At 43.0% G+C, this 26,053-nt stretch overlaps 1 protein-coding gene across 1 annotated transcript in view; it reads right to left on the bottom strand.

The window, feature by feature from the left end:
* Nucleotides 1-6,345: 6,345 nt before the first annotated feature.
* Nucleotides 6,346-26,053, bottom strand: part of LOC126152602 (uncharacterized) — a 41,162-nt gene continuing 21,454 nt past the window's right edge. Inside the window, exon 3 of the mRNA XM_049916017.1 lies at nt 6,346-6,498. Coding sequence (XP_049771974.1) covers nt 6,346-6,498 — 153 coding nt within the window. The remainder of the gene's footprint in view (nt 6,499-26,053) is intronic.

Genomic DNA, 26,053 nt, shown 5'->3' with positions numbered 1-26,053 from the left:
GTAAAGTCATATGTATGAAAGAATTTGTATTCCTTACTGTATTTTATATATTAGGCTATTGTAAGGTCAGTGCAAAGCCAAAATTTTATCTAGTTATATGATATTTACGTATTAATATTATCTTTTATTATTGTCTGTATTTTTTTGACGAATTTGGTGGTATTTTCACCACCAATGCTGGCAAAAATACCATCAAATTCTAGCCCGTGGAGGAAGGGCATATGAAAGGTGGCTACACTGAGCCACAGCGCCAAAGATCGCGCCAGAGAGTATTGTTCCGCCGCCTCCACTGGCAGTGCTTATTGAGACGTAGCGGCAGGCAGTTCTTACCGAGAAGTTGTGGTGGACACTGCTTGTCGTGAAGTCAGAGTGAGATGTGGTAGTGGAGAGTGTTGTTCCATGTTTTATGCAGTGGTTTGATGGGAGAGATTGCAGATGTTATTCCAATGGAGATATTGTAATGGTCAGAGTGCATTTCGTCAATATATATGGAGGTATTTTCTTTTATTCTTTTATTCTTTCAGTGACCTGAATAATGTGTCATTACAGGTTCAGTCAACAAAGCATCTGGCGTGTGTTCTTGTATTAGAGTGTAATTCTAATTTTCTTGCGCAATCATAGTATTTCTAATTTTCTTTTATCACGTCAGTATAATTGGTATTTAAAAATTCTTGTCTTGTTGAAGAAGAACCGTGCCAGATGTGTACGTTGAGTCATACTTCCACACACAGAACAGCTACACTTGTGCTATGTTGGCTTCGTAGATTTTATGGTTGCTGGGGACTTAATTAATTAACTGTGTTAACGAAAGTTTTCTTTCATTCTTTGTTGTTGTTCATGCAGTCAGATTGCGTACTAATACTAGTCAGGGCCAGCCGTTTACGAGACTTGCGTAATCGGACAGACAGCTAAAAAAAAAAATTTGCATTCCGTATATATATAAAAGCCCCCATGCAATGTTTATTACCTGTTTTGATTTACAGTATCAAGAATAAAATTTTTCAAAAACTGAGTGTTATTAACTGATCAATGAAAAGATGCACTGTAACACATCATTTCTAGCCGCATCTCTTGCGACAGAATCTGACTTCCATCTGCATCCCGCCTGGAGCTGACGTGTGCAGTAGCCTATTTCTGTAGTCCGGCTGAAGTGGTTTGCGACCAGAGGCTCATGTGCTAGCTTAAGAACTAGCGAGTCTTATCGCCGTAGCAGATTATTTCCGCCACCTGTTGGGTATAAACTTGTGGAAGGCCTGGTGGGAAGCAGCACTCTCCAGAGAAGTGCTATTAGTTGGAGGAGGAGTTGACGAATGAGAGTGTCTGCATGCTGCCCCTGAGGATGGGCACCAGGAAGGCCCAAACGTGAAAACAATTTCTTGGAACTGACCGTACACAGCGAAACCAGATAGTCTGCAAGCAGCCCTCCTGAATGTAGGTGTCAGGCCGCGGAGGAAGTGGTTTGACATTGTGAGAGTCAAAGCCTGCAAGAATTTGAAAGTAAGTTTATATGCACCGATGTGAAATCTGTGCGGTTTTCCTAATTTCCTAGCCAACTGTTAAGATTTATTGTGTGTACATATGAGGCCTCTTATCATATCGTGAAGCTGTCAGCTACTTGGAAGTGAAACAAAAATACTGAGATGACAATGTAGTGGACGGAGGCTGTATGACAAGACGTCGCAGCATTTCATTTAAAAATTAGTATATGTGCCTGAGAGAAATTGTAAACACAAAGTAATAAGAACTTGATAGTTGTCATGTTACTGACATATTAGAAGCTCCTGCTGACTTTTTTTTTTCGTTTTTGAGATTTCAGTTTGGATTTGAAATTCCATCTTCTGCAAATCACAATGTATTTATTTTTCTATTCTTTATTCAAAAACATATATTGACGCCTGTATATCATCCTCACTGGTTTCATTTTATTTCTGTAAAATATGACACAAAACTTTTTTGAAATTAGAAAAATTCCAAATCTTTTAAATGTCTTGATCGCAGAAATATATGATATTTTATGTTGTATGTTAACCGGGGACCTAGAAACGACGGAGAGGCTCCTTCCCCGCCGCAACCGCGGTGGTTCACAACCTCACGACGACTACCGCAGTCCACTTCACCCCTCCACCGCCCCCACACCGAACCCAGGGTTATTGTGCGGTTCGGCCCCCAGTGGACTCCCCAGGGAACGTCTCACACCAGACGAGTGTAACCCCTATGTTTGCGTGGTAGAGTAGTGGTGGTGTACGCATAAGTGGAGAACTTGTTTGCGCAGCAATGGCCGACATAGTGTAGCTGAGGTGGAATAAGAGGAACCAGCCCGCTTTCGCCGAGGCAGATGGAAAACAGCCTAAAAACCATCCACAGACTGGCCGGCTCGCCGGACCTCGACACAAGTCCGCCGGGTGGATTCGTGCCGGGGACCAGGCGCTCCTTCCCACTCCGGAAGGCCGTGCGTTAGACCACTAAGCTAACCGGGCGGGCCAATGTATCATATTACTTTTATTTCTAACATCAGTCGTTAAACAACTATTTTCAGGTCTGAGAGAAAAATTAGAAGCAGAAAATTGCTTCAAGTTAAATTGACTTCAAAAAAGTTCAAGAACATACGTATTTTAAGGAAATGAACGTAAAATAGTGATTACCTACCACTCACGGCAAAGACTCTAGAAAGCCATTCTCTGATATTATTTATTGACACTACACGAAAACTGACAAAGTTCGTGAGAGCAGAGTGAGGACCCCACACTACTTCATACCACATCCAGTGACGCCATTGGTAGAGGATGAAAAGGCGGTCGATCGGTCAGGGTCCGTGAACGGAGTCCTAGAGTTGAGGATTAGATCTATGACATACGTTCACATATTTCATTGTGTGATAACAGAATTTTCCATATTAAAATCGAATACGCTAGGAATGGATAGCGCCAGGAGAGGCCACTAGCTAAAACTGAAATTGCAGTTGAAAATATTATCCATAGAACGTTGCTGAATAAAGTAATGATGAGTAGCACAATGCTCTGTCGTGACCAAGCTTTATATTCTTGTAATTATAACGGTAGGGGAAAGCGCTACAGTTGGTCCTAGTTGATAATTGGCAGCCAACGTTGTACAATCACAATATAGTCATGAGGTGTTCAATTGACACTTTTATTAGAACATGTTATGCGTTCCGGAATTACACCCATCTTCAGACATCTGTTACAAAAAAGTACAAAACGTAAGTGAACACCACACTCATCACGTCTCAACGTTACAGAAAATGAGATCGGGTCGTATGAGTTACATACCACAAACTTCAACTTCTTCCTAACCAACCAGGCGTACAGCCTTGACAACTCAAAGAAAGTGTCCAATAACGTATGACTATAACTGTGACACAAGCAATCTTGAAGCAGAGCGTATACTGATGCTAAACAAGTCAATTAGCAGCGAAGTGCCCTCGGTAGGGGGCGCTGCATGGTCATGTGCTCCATGTGTTCACATGTAACTTAATAATAATATACTCATCATATAACATCTAACAGGAGTAGTACTTCCGTCCACGTTAACATTAAAGGAATTTTTAAATTTTTTTGAAAAACTCCAAAATTTTTTACATTGTCATACTATACCTATAGCCAGTTGTGGCACTAAGCACAACTCAAACCATATGTCAATATAAAATAAATAATAGGGGGGAATTCTTTCATGAATAAACCTTTCAATCTCTCAGATCTGTAAAAGAATACCACCAAATTAAATACAACCAACATCATCCATCATGAACCAAAACCCTGTGATCAGCTCGCGTACGCAAACGTCTTAGGCGCCATCTGTTAAAGCCAATGGCAACCACGTCGGCGGCAGCCATCCGCCTATCGAATTACAGCCAAGTGATATTCACGGGCCATGATTGCCCAAATAGAAGCCTTCAAACAACAACTTACACTGTTCTACCACATGGGAAAATGTTTAATGGTGAGAGGAAGAACATTTTCATAAAATCCCAAAACACACTTCGGTTATACCTCACACATTCCTTATATAAACTAGTGGCACGACAATTTCCCGAGTCCTACCTATGCTATCCGGATACTGGAGAGCTCTAGATTTTTAAAAACAAAAAACAAAACATTAAAAGTGTTAAAAGTTAAAAGTCTAAATTCAATAAAATAAACCATTCTGTCACCAAGGACCACCCAAAGGGTACGGTGGTGAACAAATACGTATATGACAACCTATCTACCCATCTAACGTTCCCTGTATGACGTTAAACTAGCCAACCAATCAGCAAAAAACCTAGCATATCACAACGGTACGCGCACAGAACACCGCCAGCTCCTATGAAATACACTATCATAACTTCTTACGAGGGACTAATAGACACCAAACTCAAATTACTATCCGTTCAAACAAGCCAAGAAACCAATTGTTCCCAACGGAAGCCTGTTCATTAAAGACTTGGGGGGCAGCGTACTGTATACGCGCATAGATCTCCAGATCTTCAAAGTTATCTAAAATCTCCCCTTTTGGTTCTAAATGCAGAATCCTTTGGCTATCTTCTATCGGGGCCAGCTAATGTCCAGTCTCCGTCATATGGCACCCCAGCCCACTATTATTACTATAGTTATGATCTCTAAACCTTGTGGCAAAATCCCTACCCGTCTGGCCAATGTATGTCCTAGATGCTCGTGTAGACCAGTTGTGAAGTTGGTGTGCAGCGTCGTTATATTAAATTTCCGCTACTTAAGAAGTCCCCCGTGGAAAAAGAGTGATCGAGTGATCATAGGAGAACGAAACTTTCTTGAAACATTTGTAAGGATACGTGTGAGAGAAACAACAAATAAACCACTGAAAGAAACTAATGTTGATTCCCACATAAGAGGGTAAATTTGTTAATTGCGTAGCATATTTACGTCCTAGGTTACAAACGTTGCTCAGTGTGACGACCATCTGATTTCACCACAACCAGTATCCGCACTAGAGATTACTCTACTGTTGGCCGAAAACTTTCAGACGGACCATGGAATGTTTAGTTGTCGTGACACAGCTCATGCAGTGCTTGGAGGTCACATAGCGCGACCAGCATTCTCAACTTTGGCAACAGTAACTTCTTCAAAAATCTGTTGTGCAATTGGTCGTCTGCCTATCCCAGGAACAATTTTCAAATCGCCAGTTAATTCGTATTTCCGGCTCATGTTCTTCAAGCTCGGTGCGGGAAGACGATGTCTTCGTATTCCTTTAATGCTTCGACACTCGACAAGAGCAGCAGCACTGCTGATGTTGTTCAGATAAAACAGCTTTACGAGTGTCTGGTGTCCAGGCCAATTTCGACTGTCTACAGCTGTAATGCTCACCAATGCTTGTGTTTTAACCTTATGCCGCCGCCTCAGTACCGGCGCCATACAGCAGTTCATGACACCAACACTACCAACAACGCAAAGGCTGCAACACACAGTCTGAACATCATTCCATTAAAGTTTGGTATCTATGTGATAAATAATTTTCCTGCTCAACTAGCGAAAGTTTAATTACAGCCACCCTGTATTTTATGTTAATTGGCCAGGGATCGTAGATGTGGTTTTTCATTTAAAAATTTTTCTGCTCAGAGAGACCAGAAAGCGCTATTCTGCTGCCGGAAAATTTTTGCCCAGCTGTGGTTATATTAATATTTGTGTATTAGTGGGAGCATTGTTAGAGACGATGCTAACAAGCTATGTTTTGCAAAAATAAACAATAATTTCTTGATTACTTACGTCATAAAACAACATTTTCTACCGAGATTACTCGTTGAAAATAACTACATGTTTGTGCTCAACTCTATATTGCATTGTAATTCCAGAAATAAAATTGTGGGCTATTTTGCTACTGCTGTCAGTCGGGAAAAGAGGTATTATAGTTTAACGTGAAATACGGACCACGCGTTTTCCTAGCGACTCTTCACATCGTTAAGAAGTGACAATTAAATTGAAGTCACATTGAAAACTTCCGTTGTCCGACCGGAATTCCATACCGCGAGATCTCGAGTTCTAGGCACGCGCTTTACTGACAGACTAGCAGCTGACTTCGGAGTACTTTGTCTCTTAGTGCAAGTACACCGTAACACTGGGTGACCTGCATAGTTAACGAGACAGGGGACGTCAGCACAACCAAAGCCTTCTATATACAGAGATGATGTTTGCTCAGTCTGTATCTAATCCTTATGCTGGACTATTGAGCACAGTTCCGATACAGCATGCCGTCTGGGCATTTCCTTGCACCTTCTCTCAGGAACTTAATAGCAGGACGCATAATAAAGCTTACGCTACGGATACTCACGCACTCGTAGCACTGACAACGATGGCACTGCAGAGCCAGTGTGGGCACTTAGCCACGTAAACAGGACCAAACTTTGCTCGTAACATAGCTAAGGCCCACCTGCTGTGTGATGGCATCAGCCGTCCAACAGTAGAAGTAGATCTGGCTGCTGTAGAAGGGCAGGATCATGGCGTACTGCAGAGCCGTCAGGACGTCCCTTATCTGCACACACGCACCAAACACAAATACTTCCTGTACTTCTTGCCAGAAGGAAGAAAATATCAGTTCCACAACAAAGGGACCACTTTTTTACGAGGACATAGCATCATAATTAACTTGCTGTAAAGTTGTCTATTCTTACTTCTGTGGAGAACGTTGGTTTGTAGGGCTCTGTGGGTGTTTGACCTATAAGTTGAAGAGTCTAGTATATTTTTTATTGCTTTCACGATCTCACACAGGTTTACATTATGCAAATATCGATGCTTAATTGGTTTCCCCGTTACTGAGATATCTGGTAGACACATATTGGCTGTACTAAATTCTTTGAGATGTGATTCGCGGTCAGTGACCTCTGTGTTATCCGGGTGCAGAACTCCGGTCTCTGAGCACAGAACTGCAGCGTGCCTCGGGATTTCCACAGTGTGCATAGGCCGCCATGTTGTTGTAGTTTAGCAAAATACACTCCTGGAAATTGAAATAAGAACACCGTGAATTCATTGTCCCAGGAAGGGGAAACTTTATTGACACATTCCTGGGGTCAGATACATCACATGATCACACTGACAGAACCACAGGCACATAGACACAGGCAACAGAGCATGCACAATGTCGGCACTAGTACAGTGTATATCCACCTTTCGCAGCAATGCAGGCTGCTATTCTCCCATGGAGACGATCGTAGAGATGCTGGATGTAGTCCTGTGGAACGGCTTGCCATGCCATTTCCACCTGGCGCCTCAGTTGGACCAGCGTTCGTGCTGGACGTGCAGACCGCGTGAGACGACGCTTCATCCAGTCCCAAACATGCTCAATGGGGGACAGATCCGGAGATCTTGCTGGCCAGGGTAGTTGACTTACACCTTCTAGAGCACGTTGGGTGGCACGGGATACATGCGGACGTGCATTGTCCTGTTGGAACAGCAAGTTCCCTTGCCGGTCTAGGAATGGTAGAACGATGGGTTCGATGACGGTTTGGATGTACCGTGCACTATTCAGTGTCCCCTCGACGATCACCAGTGGTGTACGGCCAGTGTAGGAGATCGCTCCCCACACCATGATGCCGGGTGTTGGCCCTGTGTGCCTCGGTCGTATGCAGTCCTGATTGTGGCGCTCACCTGCACGGCGCCAAACACGCATACGACCATCATTGGCACCAAGGCAGAAGCGACTCTCATCGCTGAAGACGACACGTCTCCATTCGTCCCTCCATTCACGCCTGTCGCGACACCACTGGAGGCGGGCTGCACGATGTTGGGGCGTGAGCGGAAGACGGCCTAACGGTGTGCGGGACCGTAGCCCAGCTTCATGGAGACGGTTGCGAATGGTCCTCGCCGATACCCCAGGAGCAACAGTGTCCCTAATTTGCTGGGAAGTGGCGGTGCGGTCCCCTAAGGCACTGCGTAGGATCCTACGGTCTTGGCGTGCATCCGTGCGTCGCTGCGGTCCGGTCCCAGGTCGACGGGCACGTGCACCTGCCGCCGACCACTGGCGACAACATCGATGTACTGTGGAGACCTCACGCCCCACGTGTTGAGCAATTCGGCGGTTCGTCCACCCGGCCTCCCGCATGCCCACTATACGCCCTCGCTCAAAGTCCGTCAACTGCACATACGGTTCACGTCCACGCTGTCGCGGCATGCTACCAGTGTTAAAGACTGCGATGGAGCTCCGTATGCCACGGCAAACTGGCTGACACTGACGGCGGCGGTGCACAAATGCTGCGCAGCTAGCGCCATTCGACGGCCAACACCGCGGTTCCTGATGTGTCCGCTGTGCCGTGCGTGTGATCATTGCTTGTACAGCCCTCTCGCAGTGTCCGGAGCAAGTATGGTGGGTCTGACACACCGGTGTCAATGTGTTCTTTTTTCCATTTCCAGGAGTGTATTTCCATCTCTCTATGAGTGACTAACGATTGTTTACTCATCGTGTTATAGACTATAACCATGAATGAAGCATGGAATTATCAGACCGGCACGACACTGCAGTACTTCTTTTGAAGACACTCTCAGAACGAGCGTAATCGCTTACTCCGCGTAAGTTAAGAATTTAACAGTTTCTTTCACGGATTTGTTCATATGCAGGATTATAGAAAATTTCGAGCTACAGAATTTTTTTGTGAACATTTTGTCGATAGTCTGCATACCTGCACGGAACTGACGAGCAATTGCACAACTGTCCCGAATCAGCTACCCGTCACCATGTACACGTATCTGTATTGTTAAAACAGTCCATATATAGCACCCATATTTGCAGATAATGGTCTTTAAAACCCGATATTTAATGCTCTCTTCAAGGAAATTCACTGACGGGAAAAAAAACTGTAACACCAAAAATTAATTTATGCAGAGAAATTAAACTTCAGAATTACATTTGTCTAGGTAACACATTTAAGTTATTAACATTCCAAGATCACAATTAATCTAAACGCTCGAGAAAAGCTTTTGCAACCGTGAAAGACTTGTACATTAATGACCGGGGCAGCCGCCAGAATGTTAAATGCAAGCAAGCAAACTTGCATGGATTGTGTTATACAGGTGTTGGATGTCTGTTTGTGGGATGGAGTTCCATGCCTTTTGCACCTAGCTAGTCAATACAAGGACGGTTAATGCTGGTTTTGCATGACGCTTGAGTTGTTATATATATATAACAACTCAAACTCCGCCATTGCCGGTCCCAAGCCCGGATCCTCATCTTACAAGTGATGAGGGAGGAGGAGGGGGAGGAGTAACAACCTCGTAAAAAAACCTGGGTCCATCTGGCTCCGGATGGTAGCACCCTGTGAGGGCCCCTGCCTAGGGTTACGGGTGAAAACCGGTCAACGGTCTCATAGGCGGATGAGGAATTTTCAACTCCCAACGGCTGAGAGAGCGGAGGAACCAAAAATCTATAACTGCAAGCGTCTGTACCCAGATTGGGCGGCTTGTGGGCAGCGTCTGTTCCTCATGTTAGAGGCGGCTGTTTCAAGAAAACCTTCTAACGCTAACAACGTTAGTCGTATTCCTGGTGGGTTACGCAAGTAATCTCCCCAACTTTGAAGAATTTCAACAGTTACAATCTTAACGCATGATGGAAATGTCTTTCAATAACGAAACTACCCCAGGTGGCCAATCCACCGTCGGCAACGACGCAAGCAGACCCATGGATTCTGGGGAGTCTGCAACACCATGCAAATCCAACAAGATTAAACCCAGAAAAATCTTCAACATAGCAACTCTCAACATAAACTCCCTTCTCAAAGTGGGAAAACTTAAGCACCTTACAGACCAGTTACACACGGAAGATATACAAATTGTGGCGCTACAGGAAACTCGCTTCACTGATGAAAACACATTTGAATCAAACAAATTCAGAATATTTAAAGGAAAACCTGGAAAAATTGTAATGAAGAAATGCCCTCAGCTTGGCACAGCTTTTGCTGCAAACACAAAAATTCTGAACTCTGTCGAACATTTTTGGTCAACATCATCGAGAACATCTTTCCTCACTTTTCGATGTGCGAATAAAAAATACACATTAATCAATGTTCACGCTCCCACAAATGACAAAAATAATGCTAAAAATAGGGAAGAAACAGATGAATTCTGGGAAAACCTTAAGGATCATATATCAGAAATCCCAGAAAACAATGCAAAAATACTTCTAGGAGATTTTAACGCTCAGATTGGAAAAGAAAAGAAATTCCGCGATATTGTCGGCAACTTTCCCGCACACAAACGAACCAACAAAAATGGAGAAAGGTTAATTATGCTCTGTAAGCAGTTTAAACTCAAGCTAATGTCAACTCGTTTTAAACATCTTCCCAGAAAACAAAAAACCTGGGTATCTCCGAAAAGAGTATCGGAGAATTTCAAATAGATCACGTTGCCATCTCCTCCAAATGTGAAAAAGAAATATTGAACACACGTGTCCGAAAATCTCTAAAAATCTCTAAACCTCGACTCCGACCACTATCTCACGAAAATAAAAACTAAACTGATCCCACAAAACAAACAGAAAAGCAGAAACGGTGAATATAAAAACAGAAATAAAATAAATTTTGAGCTTACGACCCTGAGAAATTACAGCCTTAAACCCAACTCTAACCTCAAGGATTTTCAGAAAAAACTAAAGACATTCTCCCCTTCACAAAACCTCCAAGAATTTCAGAACAACTTGATTGAGGCAACAGAAACAACCTTTCCAAAAAAGAGCAAACCGAGACACCCATGGTGGGACAGCAACTGTACTGAAGTTCTGCATGAAAGACTGAAAGCCTGGAAAAAGTGGAACTCACATAAAACTGAAAACAACTTTGATGAATTTAAGCAAGCCAGAAAAAATGCCTCGAAAACTATTCGCAACACCAAGAGACAATATGAAAAACAACAACTGGACTCAATCGAAGAGAATTTCAAGAAATGCAACACGGCAGCTTGGTACAAAACATTCAACCAGAAACTCCGAGGATACCAGTCCCCTTGCCTAAACCTTATGAGAAATAATAAGACTCTCGCCACCAACAATACTGAAAACTGTGAAATCCTGGCTGAATATTTTGAGACACTCCTAAACTGCCAAACACCCATCCAGACTCTCAGTTTTACGCAACCAGAAACATTACCAACACATTCAACACCTCCGACACGAGAGGAAATCACAAACATAATCAAAAATCTCAAAAACAGGAAAGCATGTGGAGAAGACACAATTACAGCAGAAATGCTCAAGCTTGGGGGAGAAACATCAGTAGAAGCACTACACAAAGAACTTGAACAAGTATGGGAAACCAAGAAAATCCCAAGTCACTGGAAAACTGCCCTAATTCACCCTTTGTTTAAAAAAGGTGACAAAAGGGATGTTAACAACTATCGTGGAATATCGCTTCTCCCAGTCCCATACAAAATTCTATCAAAAGCCCTGCACAATTGTGTACCACCAATTATAGAGGGAAAACTTGGAGAATATCAAGCTGGCTTCAAACCAGGAAGATCCTGTGCCGAACAAATTTTTAACCTCAAAACAACAATGAACTATTTATCTACAAGGAGCAAGAAATATTTCATAACATTCATTGATTTCAAAAAAGCTTATGACTCAATCGATAGGGACACACTCATCAAAACACTTCGAGAATATGAAATAGATGAAACAACAATCACCATAATCCAAGAAACATTAACAAATACAACATCAGAAGTAAAATTCCAAGGAGAAATTTCACGGCATTTCGAGGTCAAAACCGGCGTCAGACAAGGAGATGCGCTGTCCCCGGTACTCTTCAACTGTGTTCTTGATAAAGTCATAGCAGAATGGAGAAAACTCACGCAAAAACATGGAGTTGAGAAAGTCCAAAGTGGGGGGAAGTGCTACAAAGCCATTGAAACCAACTTTTTTGCCTTCGCTGACGATCTCGCCTGTTTAGCTTACACACAAAAAGACACAATAAAACAAATAGAATTACTTAAAGAAACTGCTGAAAAAGCAGGCTTGCAAATTTCATTTGAAAAGACAGAATCATTACAAATATCAAAAATCCACCAAAGAAAATAACTACGAAATATGGGAAAATACAGGTATCTAAACATTTTAAATATCTTGGTGAACTAATTCAGCCTGTGGCAAAAGGTCATCCAGCCTGCAGGGCTAGAATACAAAAACTAGAGACAGCAACTCACTACTGCAGACAAATGTATTCAAAAAAATGTATATCCAAAAACATTAAACTCAGACACTACCAGACTGTCATTAGACCGCAGATACTATATGCATCAGAAACACTGGCAAATTTTACATATGCAGAACAGATAGAAAATCGTGAAAGAAGAATTGTGAGGACAATTCTTGGACACAGGAAAATGACAGATGATCAAGGCAAGCCCGTATACAGACTAAAAAGCAACAAAGAAGTGTATACGAAGTGCAGCAAAATTACAGACGAAATTAGAAAAAGAAGATGCTCTTTTTATGCTCACATCATGAGGATGAACCCGAGTAGGCTTACAAAACAAATATTTTCGTACATCGCAAATCTAAAAAATAAAAATTTATGGTTTATCAACACAGAAATCGATCTAAAAGAAATGGACATAGATCAGGAAACAATATTTAACAGAAACCATTTTAGAAAAAAACTGAATTCATTCACGGGTTTCGGTGTGAAAATTAAGAAGACTAAATGGTCTGAAGAGAGAAAAGCCGCCTTCAGCGCAAGAATGAAAGAAGTGTGGACTGAGAGAAAGAAGACTTCCCAGAAGCGCAAGAAATAACTGTTTTCACGGTCTTTAACGGCCAAATTTGTATTATAATAATAATACAACAACTCAAGCGTCATGCAAAACCAGCATTAACCGTCCTATATATATATATATATATATATATATATATTTCGAAATAATCAAATAATGTTACTCAAATTTTAATAAAAGCATATAAATTAACATTTAAAATCAAGCAGCGCTAAAGAGAAGAAATATCTATGTCCAGCCACAAATTGTTAACCACATAATATTAACATTTTTAAATGCCATTATTTTGAAAATAAAACAAGATAAAATCAGCTACTCACAAAAGTGTTTTTTCTTAATTTGAGTTCTGCATACTTTCTTATCACATCTTTTAAATTTACTTGATACGCAGTTTCAAGCTCTGTTTCCAAAATGGCCAAACTATTAAGATGATTTTCTGTAGACGAACGTAAAAGGTTTTTAATTAATTTTAACATACAGAAACTCATTTCGTCACTTGCTTCAGTTATTCGTGTCGTTAGCAATAGCACTACTAAAAGTTGGGCAAAATTTAACTTTCTAATTAAACTCAGTACATTCCTTAAAATTTCTTTTTTTTTTTTTTTGCCCTAAAGCGCAAATACCGTTGAAATTGCGGCCGCTAGTTCTGCCTCATCTATGTCAACAAAATCACCATTTATTAAAATAATTGGATATGCTTACTGTGCTTCAGTAGCATTTCTTTGGAAGTGGTGTTTAAATCGTATATGTTATACAAGAACTGAAAATATTATCAAGCGAATTTAATGCTTGATCAACTATAATTTTTTTAAGAAACGTATTTTACGAGTACATTGTTCTTTTGGATCTTTGATGGGTTTATCTCATGCTTCATATGAGAACTTCCTTTTCATTCTCATCCCAAATTCTTATGTGAATGGTGCACGGATGCCGTTCATATTACCGCGAGCCGCGTAACAGTAGGTCACACAACAGCGAAAATCGTGTCTCGGAGCAAACAGAGAAACTTCACCACAGTAGAGAGCGGCAATAGTCAAACAGACGATCACAAACGCGCAGCGACAGGCAATAGTAAAGAACATTCTGTAGTGGAAAGCACACGCTCAGCATCTTGTTCAAAGACTTAATGCTGCCATTTTCCTTGCACTTACAGCCAAAACGGTACCCCTAAATTTTGTCGGACTCGACAAACGTTTGGGTTGGTTGGTGTATTTGTGCAAGGTACATGGTCTAAGCATCATTCGCCGGCACATTCGCACAGCTGGAGTGCCATGAGTGATTCAAATGAGCACTCTATGGCCTACTATTGGCTTGTGTTGAAAATCTGTCACACGATGACTCGCTCGCTATTTTGATACCGCCATATTGGATTTCCGTCTATTTAGTTGTTTCCGTATTATAGCTTGCACCTTAGGACAGAATGCCGATTGAAGGCAATGATCCTTCGAAGGCTTATCACAAACACGTCACTCTTTGTACAATTTGTTATGATTAAATGTCAGTTGATGTTACATCAGCAGCAAAAGACTTTAGGAGACAATAAGATGAATAATAATAGTGCTAAGAATTATATATCTTCACTGTGGTGAAGATATATATAGGTGTTGGATGTCTGTTTGTGGGATGGAGTGCCATGCCTGTTGCACCTAGTTAATCAATACAAGGACGGTTAATGCTGGTTTTGGATGACGCACTTGCATCAGGTACAAGGGCTTTTTTACTCATGTAATAGAAGTGTCTTCTGCAATATTCGATGCTTTTTACATGCATGAGGGCACTCTCCCAGGACTGAGTTTTTTCTATTTTGTGATCTAAGTATGATTAAAAAACAAGAGATGGAATTGCTGCGAGTGAAACGACCAACAATGACATGTTGTTCTCCATTGTCACAAATGATTGGCTGTTTATTTCTGAATATATTGTGGTTTCCGAGGGTGTGGTTACACGGAAACCCAAGAACACAGCTTAAATTTCTGCAAGTGAAACGACATTTATACTCCTGCCTGTCATAAATGTTTAGCTGCTATCGAATCCTTAAGAGTGCTTTCGTAAATTCGGTGGTCAAGACGAAGATAGTATCACACAGCAAGCAGGAGAAGACACGTAACCCAGTCGCCAGCCTATGGTCCTCAATTCCACATCTAATTTAGACAAACATCACTGGTTGCACTAGAAATCTCTGTGGCGGTAGGTTTCCAGCCGTGACTGAGTGGGTAAGCTGTGCTCTTTGCCATTTATCTTCTGAATCCTCGTTGAGGTCATATTACCATAGAAGCAAAACAGTAGAGACGAATGGAGTTTCAAGTATCGATTGCAAACTTCATTTACTTGGTCACTTTGTTATTACCAAGTAATTTCTTTTGTCGCTTCTTATTTTTCAGGTTGCCCTGATCTCGGTATTACAGTGAGCTTAGTGACAAATATGTTACTGGTGTATCTGAAATAAACCACTGCATATCAGTGCTACATGCTGTTTCCATGATCTTATTCTTTCATGTCTTACGGCCACACGTGTCGGTGGGTTAACTGACCGACAATAAATGAGCTTCTAGAGTTTTATGTAGTGTGATTTTTCTATCACTTGACAGGCTTGACATAGTCTCCGAATGTCTACTAGTTGCGTAATTGTATCCTCATCCGATTTCCCACCTCGTCCACTTATATTAAGAATAAAACAAATGTACTGTATAAGGCGCTAGACCCAACTATCCTACAACAACATCGACATCTATATCTACCTCTGTACTCTGTGAACGACCATAAAGTACATGGCAGAGGGAGTTTTTCTACGTAGTAGATATTAAGGCTTCTTCTCACTTAATTCGCGCTTAGAACGCAGGAACAGATTAACAAATATACAAATAAAACTTTCTGTACACAGAAAAATCTTTTATTAACAAATTAACACGCTGTATGTTAAGAAAAGCAACAGAATCCTGGATTAACGAGAAAGGCTTCTACATTGTTGGTTAACATGTAAGCAATAATTTATGTGATCAATTAATTCAATTGCAAACAAACAGTCTCTGTTCCTCTTGTTCTTACGAGCGTGTGTATTGCAATTGAGAACAGTGTAACTAAATTTAGCCGATGGGCCATATATGTGGTTGAAAAGTGTGTTTCCTTGTACCAATATACAGGGTGTTACAAAAAGGTACGACCAAACTTTCAGGAAACATTCCTCACACACAAACAAAGAAAAGATGTTATGTGGACATGTGTCCGGAAACGCTTAATTTCCATGTTAGAGCTCATTTTATTTTCTTCCACCTACGCTCAATGGAGTACGTTATCATGATTTCATACGGGATACTCTACCTGTGCTGCTAGAACATGTGCCTTTTCAAGTACGACACAACATGTGGTTCATGCACGATGGAGCTCCTGCACATTTCAGTCGAAGTGTTCGTACGTTTCTCAACAACAGATTCGGTGACCGATGGATTTGTAGAGGCGGACCAATTCCATGGCCTCCACGCTCCCCTGACCTCAACCCTCTTGACTTTCATTTATGGGGGCACTTGAAAGCTCTTGTCTACGCAACCCCGGTACCAAATGTAGAGACTCTTCGTGCTCGTATGGTGGACGGCTGTGATACAATACACCATTTTCCAGGGCTGCATCAGCGCATCAGGGATTCCATACGACGGAAGGTAGATGCATGTATCCTCGCTAACGGAGGACATTTTGAACATTTCCTGTAACAAAGTGTTTGAAGTGACGCTGGTACGTTCTGTTGCTGTGTGTCTCCATTCCATGACTAATGTTATTTGAAGAGAACTAATAAAATGAGCTCTAACATGGAAAGTAAGCGTTTCCGGACACATGTCCACATAACATATTTTCTGTCTTTGTGTGTGAGGAATTTTTCCTGAAAGTTTGAGCGTACCTTTTTGTAACACCCTGTATACTTAAGATAGAATATGCTGTCCGGTACAATCTGTATTCTAATAGTTACAACGTACTTTGGCTGAGAAAAGAAGAACGTAGAAGACATGGTCGGATGACAATTTAGTTTAATAAACGTTCTTACAATTAGAGGTTAATTTCGCTCTAGAGCTGTATTTCTCTCGGGCAGGTAAAGCGGCCAGAATGCACTGGTGGTGTTGTGTTTAGTGTTGTTACCAGGCCCGTGGGGTACGAAAGGGTCGTGAACTGTGTCAGATGTTGAGTGATAGCTGTACATACCACGCGTCTCTACAAATTGTCTGCGTGATGTTAAGATATTTCTGTAGCAAGTAAGACCCCCAGATGTGTCACAGATGGGACCAGTCCGGACGTCAACAAGGGCCCGGTGCCAATACTCAGGGTATAAAGAACCATTAGCTGTGGTTCATCTTGCCTCTGGAGGGGATACAATGGCTTTTTGACACTCTTACGAACTGAAACTGTCGATATGAGGACGTGGTGAAGAGTGACGCGTCCGAATTTTTATGTGAAACCTCTTAAGGTTTTTTAAATGAAGCAAACTTTATTAAAATTCTACATATTTATTCACCATTTCTACATGTTTATTTCTTAACGTAGTCACCTTGGCGACGAACACATTTCTTACAGCGAGAGGTCAGTTTGTTGATACCGACGCTATAAAATATTTGACTTTGTTGACGGAGCCACAACCTGACTCGGCTTGCACCGCTTCGTCACTATCGAAGTGAAGTCCTCGAAGGTGTTCTATAAGTTTTGGAAACAAATGAAAATCGGATGGCACTAAGTCGCGACTGTATTGAGGATGATCGATGTCATTGAACCCAAGGCGTCGGATTGTTGCAGATGTCGAAGCACTCGTGTGTGGTCTAGTGTTGTCATGCTGAAAGAGAAGGTGCTCCATGTCCGGACTAACTATTCTATTTCGCGCTTTCAGTTTTCTGAGGATATCTCACGCATTGAGGTAGTTTCGATACACACCGCCACGTTGAAGGCTACATTTCGGATCGCTCTAGCGGCAGAGAGTTGTAACTTGCGTCAGCGTGACATGTAATATCTCAGACGAAATTGAGAACTGAATTAAAAAATGGAGGCATTACTTTTGAGCACGCCCTCGTAGATGTAATTCGGAGAGCGTGCAACGTCGAACTGATACATCTAATCTCATTATGCCAGCTTCTTTGTAAATTTGAATTGATTTTGTAATAGCTGAAATAACATCACAAACTCTCTCAAGTCGTGATATTTCATTTCATTTGCTCCCTCCCTTCTGGATGCTCAAGTCTTTTTGTCAGGAAGTGTACAACGCCTTCTGCAGCTTTACATATGAATAAATGAGGTTGTTTAAACTCATTTGTGCGCACTGACTTTAATCTAAAGTTGTCTTCGCGTCGCGTGGGGAGTTTTAGTGTGTCCCCAAATTCCTCACTTACGTTTGATTCGTGAAGCATTTTAGCCGGCCGGGATGGCCGAGCGGTTCTAGGCGCTACAGTCTGGAACCGCAGAACCGCTACGGTCGCAAGTTCGAATCCTGCCTCGGGGCATGGATGTGTGTGATGTCCTTAGGTTTGTTAGGTTTAAGTAGTTCTAAGTTCTAGGGGACTGATGACCTTAGAAGTTAAGTCCCAAAGTGCTCGGAGCCATTTGAACCCTTTTTGAAGTATTTTAAGAAGGGTTTCACTGGACGCTTTCACTGGACAGTCTGCGTCATCTTAAAGAGTCTGCAGTTCGGTTCCTTCAGCATTTTCGTGAGAGTCTCTATGGGTCAAATAAAACTGTGACCATTCGTGCTGCCCTTTTTCTTGTATACGTTCACATCCCCTGTTAATCCTGTCCTGTTAGTCCTGTTTGATTCTGGTCACTCACACTTGAGCAATGTTTCATGATGGGTCGCACTTCTGTTTTGTATTCAATTCATTTATAGACTGATTGCAGTTCCCCGGTATGTTACTGATGAGCCACTTACTGTATCTACAGCTGAGAATCTGTGGTAGTTCTATTTCATATTCCTAAAATATGTTACACCCACATACTTATATGAGTTGACCGATGGCGTGTCTCATTCATATTTGGTCTATGGCTTCTTGTTTTGTTTTGTGAAGCGCACGACTTCGCATTTCTGAACATTTGCAGCAGTTTTCCATGCTTTGCACCACTTTTAAATCTGATCAAGCTCTGACTGTTGTTCTGCTTATTTAAGACAGCACCTCTTTATAGATAACTGCTTCATCAATAAAAATTATGAAGATACTATTAATATTGTCCGCAAGTTCATCAGTATACTACATGAATACCAAGAGTCTCAACACACATCCCTGGCTCACACCAGAAGTTACTTCAACATGTGTTAATTGCTCTCCATTCAAGATAAATTACTGCGTTCTCCCTACCAAAAATTTCGTAATTTAGTCACGATCGTACTTTGATTGCAAACATAGGTGTAGTACTGAGTCAAATACTTTTCGGAAGTCAAGAAATACTGCATCTACCTGACTGCCTTGACCCATGACAGGTGTTGAACGAGCGAGTTGGGTTCCTGATGATCGACGTTGTATAAATCGATGCTGGCAGGTGCGCTGGAATTCACTCTATTTGAGACATCTCATCTCTTTTGCGCTCCGAATGTTCTAATATGCTACATCAAACGCCGCGCGGTGTAGCCTCTCGGTCTGAGGCGTCTTGTCACGTTCCGCGCGGCTGCCCCCGTCGGAGGTTTGAGTCCTTCCTCGGGCATGGGTGTGTGGTGTGTGTCGTCCTTAGTGTAAGTTAGTTTAATTTAGTAGTATGTAAGCTTAGGGACCGATGACCTCATCAGTTTGGTCCTATAAGACCTTACCACAAATTTCCAATTTTCCTACATCAAACGGATGTCAAAGGTACCGGATGGCAGTTTTGAGGCTCCCTTCTTATATCCTTCTTGTAAATGGTCATGACCTGTGTATTCTTCCAACTACAGGGCAGATTTTTGTTCGAAGTATCTACGGTAGATTATAGTTAAAAAAGAGGCTTACTGAGCCACAAGTTCAGTACAGAATCTGACAGGGTTTCTGTCAGGCCCTAGACCCCTGACACCATCGAGAAATCGTATCTGCTATGGAAATCGTGTTCGTCGAACACCAGTGAGCTTTGTTTGAACGAATGATTAAAGTAATTTCACAGCAGATTTCAATTGGAATTTTGAAAAACTTGTTTCTGCAGTTCAGACACCACCTCGTTGGAATCTCGAAAAGTCTGATCATCACCAATGATGGGTTAACATCAAACGAATGTTCATGGAGATATACTGCGGACGACAATTGCGGGGGCAATTTGACTATGATGTGATGAGTCATTCTACACAATTTTGCTGAAGAAGATTGTACGCTGCACTACACTTTAAAGTGACAAGACCCACCATTCGCTTTCATCTGTCGATAAAGTACTTTAGACAAATCATTAGTTAAAGGTTTGAGCATCATCATCATCGTTATTTGTGAAGTACAGAATGTTTACTCTTGCGTCAGTCACTAGATTAACCAGAACTAAGAGAGACAAACCTGCCTACCGTGAACCCGTCCAACAATGAAGGGTATTAGATTTGGATGGCGGCAAAGAAACTGGAAGCAAGTCTGCTCTTAAATCCCCTTGGCGTCATAGTATGGAGCAATATCTTCATCATCGAGAGGAATCCTTGTCCATAGGTACCTTTGAAGACGCAAATTCCCCAAGGGGCGTCCAAAACTCCGTCATCTGAGATCCTACCGGGTGATCTACACTCCTGGAAATTGAAATAAGAACACCGTGAATTCATTATCCCAGGAAGGGGAAACTTTATTGACACATTCCTGGGGTCAGATACATCACATGATCACACTGACAGAACCACAGGCACATAGACACAGGCAACAGAGCATGCACAATGTCGGCACTAGTACAGTGTATATCCACCTTTCGCAGCAATGCAGGCTGCTATTCTCCCATGGAGACGATCGTAGAGATGCTGGATGTAGTCCTGTGGAACGGCTTGCCATGCCATTTCCACATGGCGCCTCAGTTGGACCAGCGTTCGTGCTGGACGTGCAGACCGCGTGAGACGACGCTTCATCCAGTCCCAAACATGCTCAATGGGGGACAGATCCGGAGATCTTGCTGGCCAGGGTAGTTGACTTACACCTTCTAGAGCACGTTGGGTGGCACGGGATACATGCGGACGTGCATTGTCCTGTTGGAACAGCAAGTTCCCTTGCCGGTCTAGGAATGGTAGAACGATGGGTTCGATGACGGTTTGGATGTACCGTGCACTATTCAGTGTCCCCTCGACGATCACCAGTGGTGTACGGCCAGTGTAGGAGATCGCTCCCCACACCATGATGCCGGGTGTTGGCCCTGTGTGCCTCGGTCGTATGCAGTCCTGATTGTGGCGCTCACCTGCACGGCGCCAAACACGCATACGACCATCATTGGCACCAAGGCAGAAGCGACTCTCATCGCTGAAGACGACACATCTCCATTCGTCCCTCCATTCACGCCTGTCGCGACACCACTGGAGGCGGGCTGCACGATGTTGGGGCGTGAGCGGAAGACGGCCTAACGGTGTGCGGGACCGTAGCCCAGCTTCATGGAGACGGTTGCGAATGGTCCTCGCCGATACCCCAGGAGCAACAGTGTCCCTAATTTGCTGGGAAGTGGCGGTGCGGTCCCCTACGGCACTGCGTAGGATCCTACGGTCTTGGCGTGCATCCGTGCGTCGCTGCGGTCCGGTCCCAGGTCGACGGGCACGTGCACCTTCCGCCAACCACTGGCGACAACATCGATGTACTGTGGAGACCTCACGCCCCACGTGTTGAGCAATTCGGCGGTACGTCCACCCGGCCTCCCGCATGCCCACTATACGCCCTCGCTCAAAGTCCGTCAACTGCACATACGGTTCACGTCCACGCTGTCGCGGCATGCTACCAGTGTTAAAGACTGCGATGGAGCTCCGTATGCCACGGCAAACTGGCTGACACTGACGGCGGCGGTGCACAAATGCTGCGCAGCTAGCGCCATTCGACGGCCAACACCGCGGTTCCTGGTGTGTCCGCTGCGCCGTGCGTGTGATCATTGCTTGTACAGCCCTCTCGCAGTGTCTCGGAGCAAGTATGGTGGGTCTGACACACCGGTGTCAATGTGTTCTTTTTTCCATTTCCAGGAGTGTATTTTATGCACTTGCCAAATTCCGAAATGCCGAAACACGAAACAGACCTGAAAGGGGGGAGGGGAACGGCTGGTGACACCACACTATTACACTTTTGCAGATGCACACAAATATTCAGAGATGCCCACAGAATCAGCCACGTAATTACGCCAGCTGACATGCAGGGTCCTCGGATTCAAGAGGTTGTCTCTATACCCATATATGTCCATCCGCTAGGTACAATTTGAAACGAGAGTCATCCGACCAGGCAACATGTTTCCAATCATCAACAGACCAATGTCGGTGTTGACGGGCCCAGGCTAGGCGTAAAGCTCTGTGCCTCGTAGTCATCAAGGGTACACGAGTGGGCCTTCGGAACCGAGAGCTCATATCGATGATGTTTCGTTGAATGGTTCGCAAGATGACACTTGTTGACGGCCGAGCATTGAAATCTGCAGAAATGTGAAGGGTTACACTTCTGTCACGCTGAATGATTCTCTTCAGTCTTCATTGCACCCGTTCTGGCACGATCTTTTTCCGGCCGCAGCGATGTCGGAGTTGTGATGTTTTACCAGATTCCTGATATTCACGGTACACTCGTGAAATGGTGGTACGGGAAAATCCCCAGTTCATCGCGACCTCGGAGATGCTGTGTCCCATCGCTCGTGCACTGACTATAACACCACGTTCAAAGTCACTTAAATCTTGACAACCTGCCATTGTAGCATCAGTAAGCGATCTAAGAGCTACGGCAGACTCTTATATAGGCGTTGCCGACCGCAGTGACGTATTCTACCTGTTTACATACCTCTGAATACTCATGCTTATACCAATTTCTTTGGCGCTTCAGTGTATAATAGATGAAGTCCATGTCTGTGTACTGAAAGAATATGCATACAGCACATGAGATCACTTTGCGAAACCAATTAGCGCTACAAATCCAATGTTGTTCCCTTAACCCTTCATCATAATTAATGAGTCTTTCATTTCCGTTTACTTTATAGACCATCTTCAGCAGGCAAAATTTTACATTTACTAATGTAAGACAACACAGAAAATGAAAATATCCACTGGTCCGTCTCTTCGGTGGCATCGTTCACAAAAATAATACTATCAGTTATGAAAGACTAATCAAGTAACCAAAGAAATTTAACTTCCTCAACGGAGTATAGCTTGTTAAACAAAGTAGAAAAAGTCGAGAGTGAGCCAGAATAGCTTTCGCAAATGAGATACTAGAGAAATATGAGCGTCCCACAAATATGCACTACTGGCCATTAAAATTGCTACACCAAGAACAAATGCAGATGACAAACGGGTATTCATTGGACAAATATATTATACTAAAACTGACATGTGATAACATTTTCACGCAATTTGGGTGCATAGATCCCCAGAACAACCACCTCTGGCCGTAATAACGGCCTTGATACACCTGGGCATTGAGTCAAACAGAGCTTAGATGGCGTGTACAGGTACAGCTGCCCATGCAGCTTCAACACGATACCACAGTTCATCAAGAGTAGTGACTGGCGTTTTGTGACGGGCCAGTTGCTCGGCCACCATTGACCAGACATTTTCAATTGGTGAGAGATCTGGAGAATGTGCTGGCCAGGGCAACAGTCGAACATTTTCTGTATCCAGAAAGGCCCATATAGGACCTGCAACATGCGGTCGTGCATTATCCTGGTGAAATGTAGGGTTTCGCAGGGTTCGAATGAAGGGTAGAGCCACGGGTCGTAACAAATCTGAAATGTAACGTCCACTGTTCAAAGTGCCGTCAATGCGAACAAGAGACCAATGGCACCCCATACCATCGCGCGGAGTCATACGCCAGTATGGCGATGACGAATACACGCTTCCGAAGTGCGTTCACCGCGATGTCTCCAAACACGGATGCAACCATCGTGATGCTGTAAACAGAACCTGGATTCATCCGAAAAAATGACATTTTGCCATTCGTGCACCCAGGTTCGTCGTTGAGTATACACCATCGCAGGCGCTCCTGTCTGTGATGCAGCGTCAAGGGTAACCGCAGCCATGGTCTCCGAGCTGATAGTCCATGCTGCTGCAAACGTCGTCGAACTGTTCGTGCAGATGGTTGTTGTCTTGCAAACGTCCCCATCTGTTGACTCAGGGATCGAGACGTGGCTGCTCGATCCGTTACAGCCATGCGGATAAGATGCCTGTCATCTCGACTGCTAGTGATATGAGACCGTTGGGATCCAGCACGGTGTTCCGTATTACCCTCCTGAACCCACCGATTCCATATTCTGCTAACAGTCATTGGATCTCGACCAACGCGAGCAACAATGTCGTGATACGATAAACCGCAATCGTGATAGGCTACAATCCGACCTCTATCAAAGACAGAAACGTGATGGTACGCTTTTCTCCTCCTTACACGAGGCATCACAACAACGTTTCACCAGACAACGCCGGTTAACTGCTGCTTGTGTATGAACGATCGGTTGGAAACTTTCCTCATGTCAGCACGTTGTATGTGTCGCCACCGGCGCCAACCTTGTGTGAATGCTCTGAAAAGCTAATGATCTGCATATCACAGCATCTTCTTCCTATCGGTTAAATTTCGCATCTGTAGCACGTCATCTTCGTGGAGTAGCAATTTTAATGGCCAGTAGTGTACAAAGCGAATGTCTTTAACACACTCGGTCCTAAAATTCTGAGAGGAGCAGGCATCATTAGGCATACTAGCAACTTCAAATGACTGGTTAAGTCTATGTCTGGAATACAGAGTATAGAGTGCAGAGTGAGCAAATGAAGTACAAAGTTTTGAGTAACACATAAAATACATTAATACAGAGGTTCCACACCATAGCGTATTTGACGGTTATTGTTCTTATTATTCAAGAATAACTTTCCAGGCAATGTTGGTGACAGGGGTAACGCTAAAAATTTTATTGATAGAAGAAACAGGAGAAGGTTGATGCTTCTTAATTAGTCCCAAAAGTTCAGTTTTCCTTAGGTCTGGATCACTGTATGGTGAGCTCTGGTCAGCCGCATAATTTAAACTTTTATCCTCTTGCATGTTCTGATATGGAGCGTTATCGAAGATGGATCTACTTCTGGGAGGTAATCTAGGAATACGCTGGGTCTACACTTGTTTTGGTAATTTTTTTCTGATCATATCTGTTTGTTATTATGAGGTTTTTCTTTTATAGTCATATATGAGAAATGAATCCAAAACGAAGCTCTTATCACCTGCCTGCATACATAACAATCAAAAGTGAACTGGCACTTTTGTCTGACAGTACTCCTCACACACTATTACTTCGCGAACATTTATTTATAGTGCAATTTGTACGAATAATCTCAATAAAGCACCGGGCACTCTGATTCTAATACTTCAGTATGTCGTAGAACTCTAATGCAGTCTAGAAAATCGTTTTTGCATACTCGTGTCCTCTCCTTTACCAATACTGTTTGGCACCTTTTAATACGGAATCCCGAAGCCAGAACAAATTTTAATTTTTTGTCTCTCCTGAAGTATAGTTATCTGTGACAAAAGCTATACGGTTTTGTCAAAGATGGTGTTTCCATACATTGTCCATAATATTGCAGTATTGGCGCCGATTACTACATTTAGCCTATGTGTAGCAAGAAGATATTAATCTCATGTTCTTTTAGTGTTCTGGATAAACGATCACTGTTTGCAATGCTTACGCGTTCTATGTTCGGTTGGTAAATTGGCACTGATGGTTCAATCTTACAAAGTTGGGTATCCTGAGAATTCTGGGTATATTTCCTCCTTAGACTCTGACCGATAGTCGTTTAAGACAGTTCCGTCTCATCTTAATAGTAGTCGCTCGCTTATCACCACCCAGAGAACAGAGAACAAGTCAGGGTAATGGAGAGGTAATACCTGCAGATGTGAGCAGCAGTGGTCCACGGCTAAACAGTGCTCACGCTAAAGTAATTCACTCACAGCTCAATCAAGCGATACGCCTCGTTTCAGGTTGTGTTGGTCCAGCAAACACGCAATTGCTAAGCGCGTGGACAAGAATAAAAAACAACCTAGAATTGCCAACTCTTTCAGAAATTTCACTATCAGTAACCCAGCAACTTAGGTCTAGAAAACCTTCATGGCGCACAGCAGTCAGTCTACAGGACTCTGACTTGCATCGCCAATTAATCAAAACTTCCTCGGAGCCACAGGCAGGTTTTCATTTACCCCGACGACTCTGGTGCATACTGAACCGTATCAGAGCACCATACAGTACATTACAAAACATTG

This window comes from Schistocerca cancellata, chromosome 2 (genome assembly GCF_023864275.1).
Source record: "Schistocerca cancellata isolate TAMUIC-IGC-003103 chromosome 2, iqSchCanc2.1, whole genome shotgun sequence".
NCBI classification, from domain to species: domain Eukaryota; kingdom Metazoa; phylum Arthropoda; class Insecta; order Orthoptera; family Acrididae; genus Schistocerca; species Schistocerca cancellata.
The sequence above is the reverse complement of the archived record's forward strand: the minus strand, read 5'-3'. Positions and strand labels throughout refer to the sequence as shown.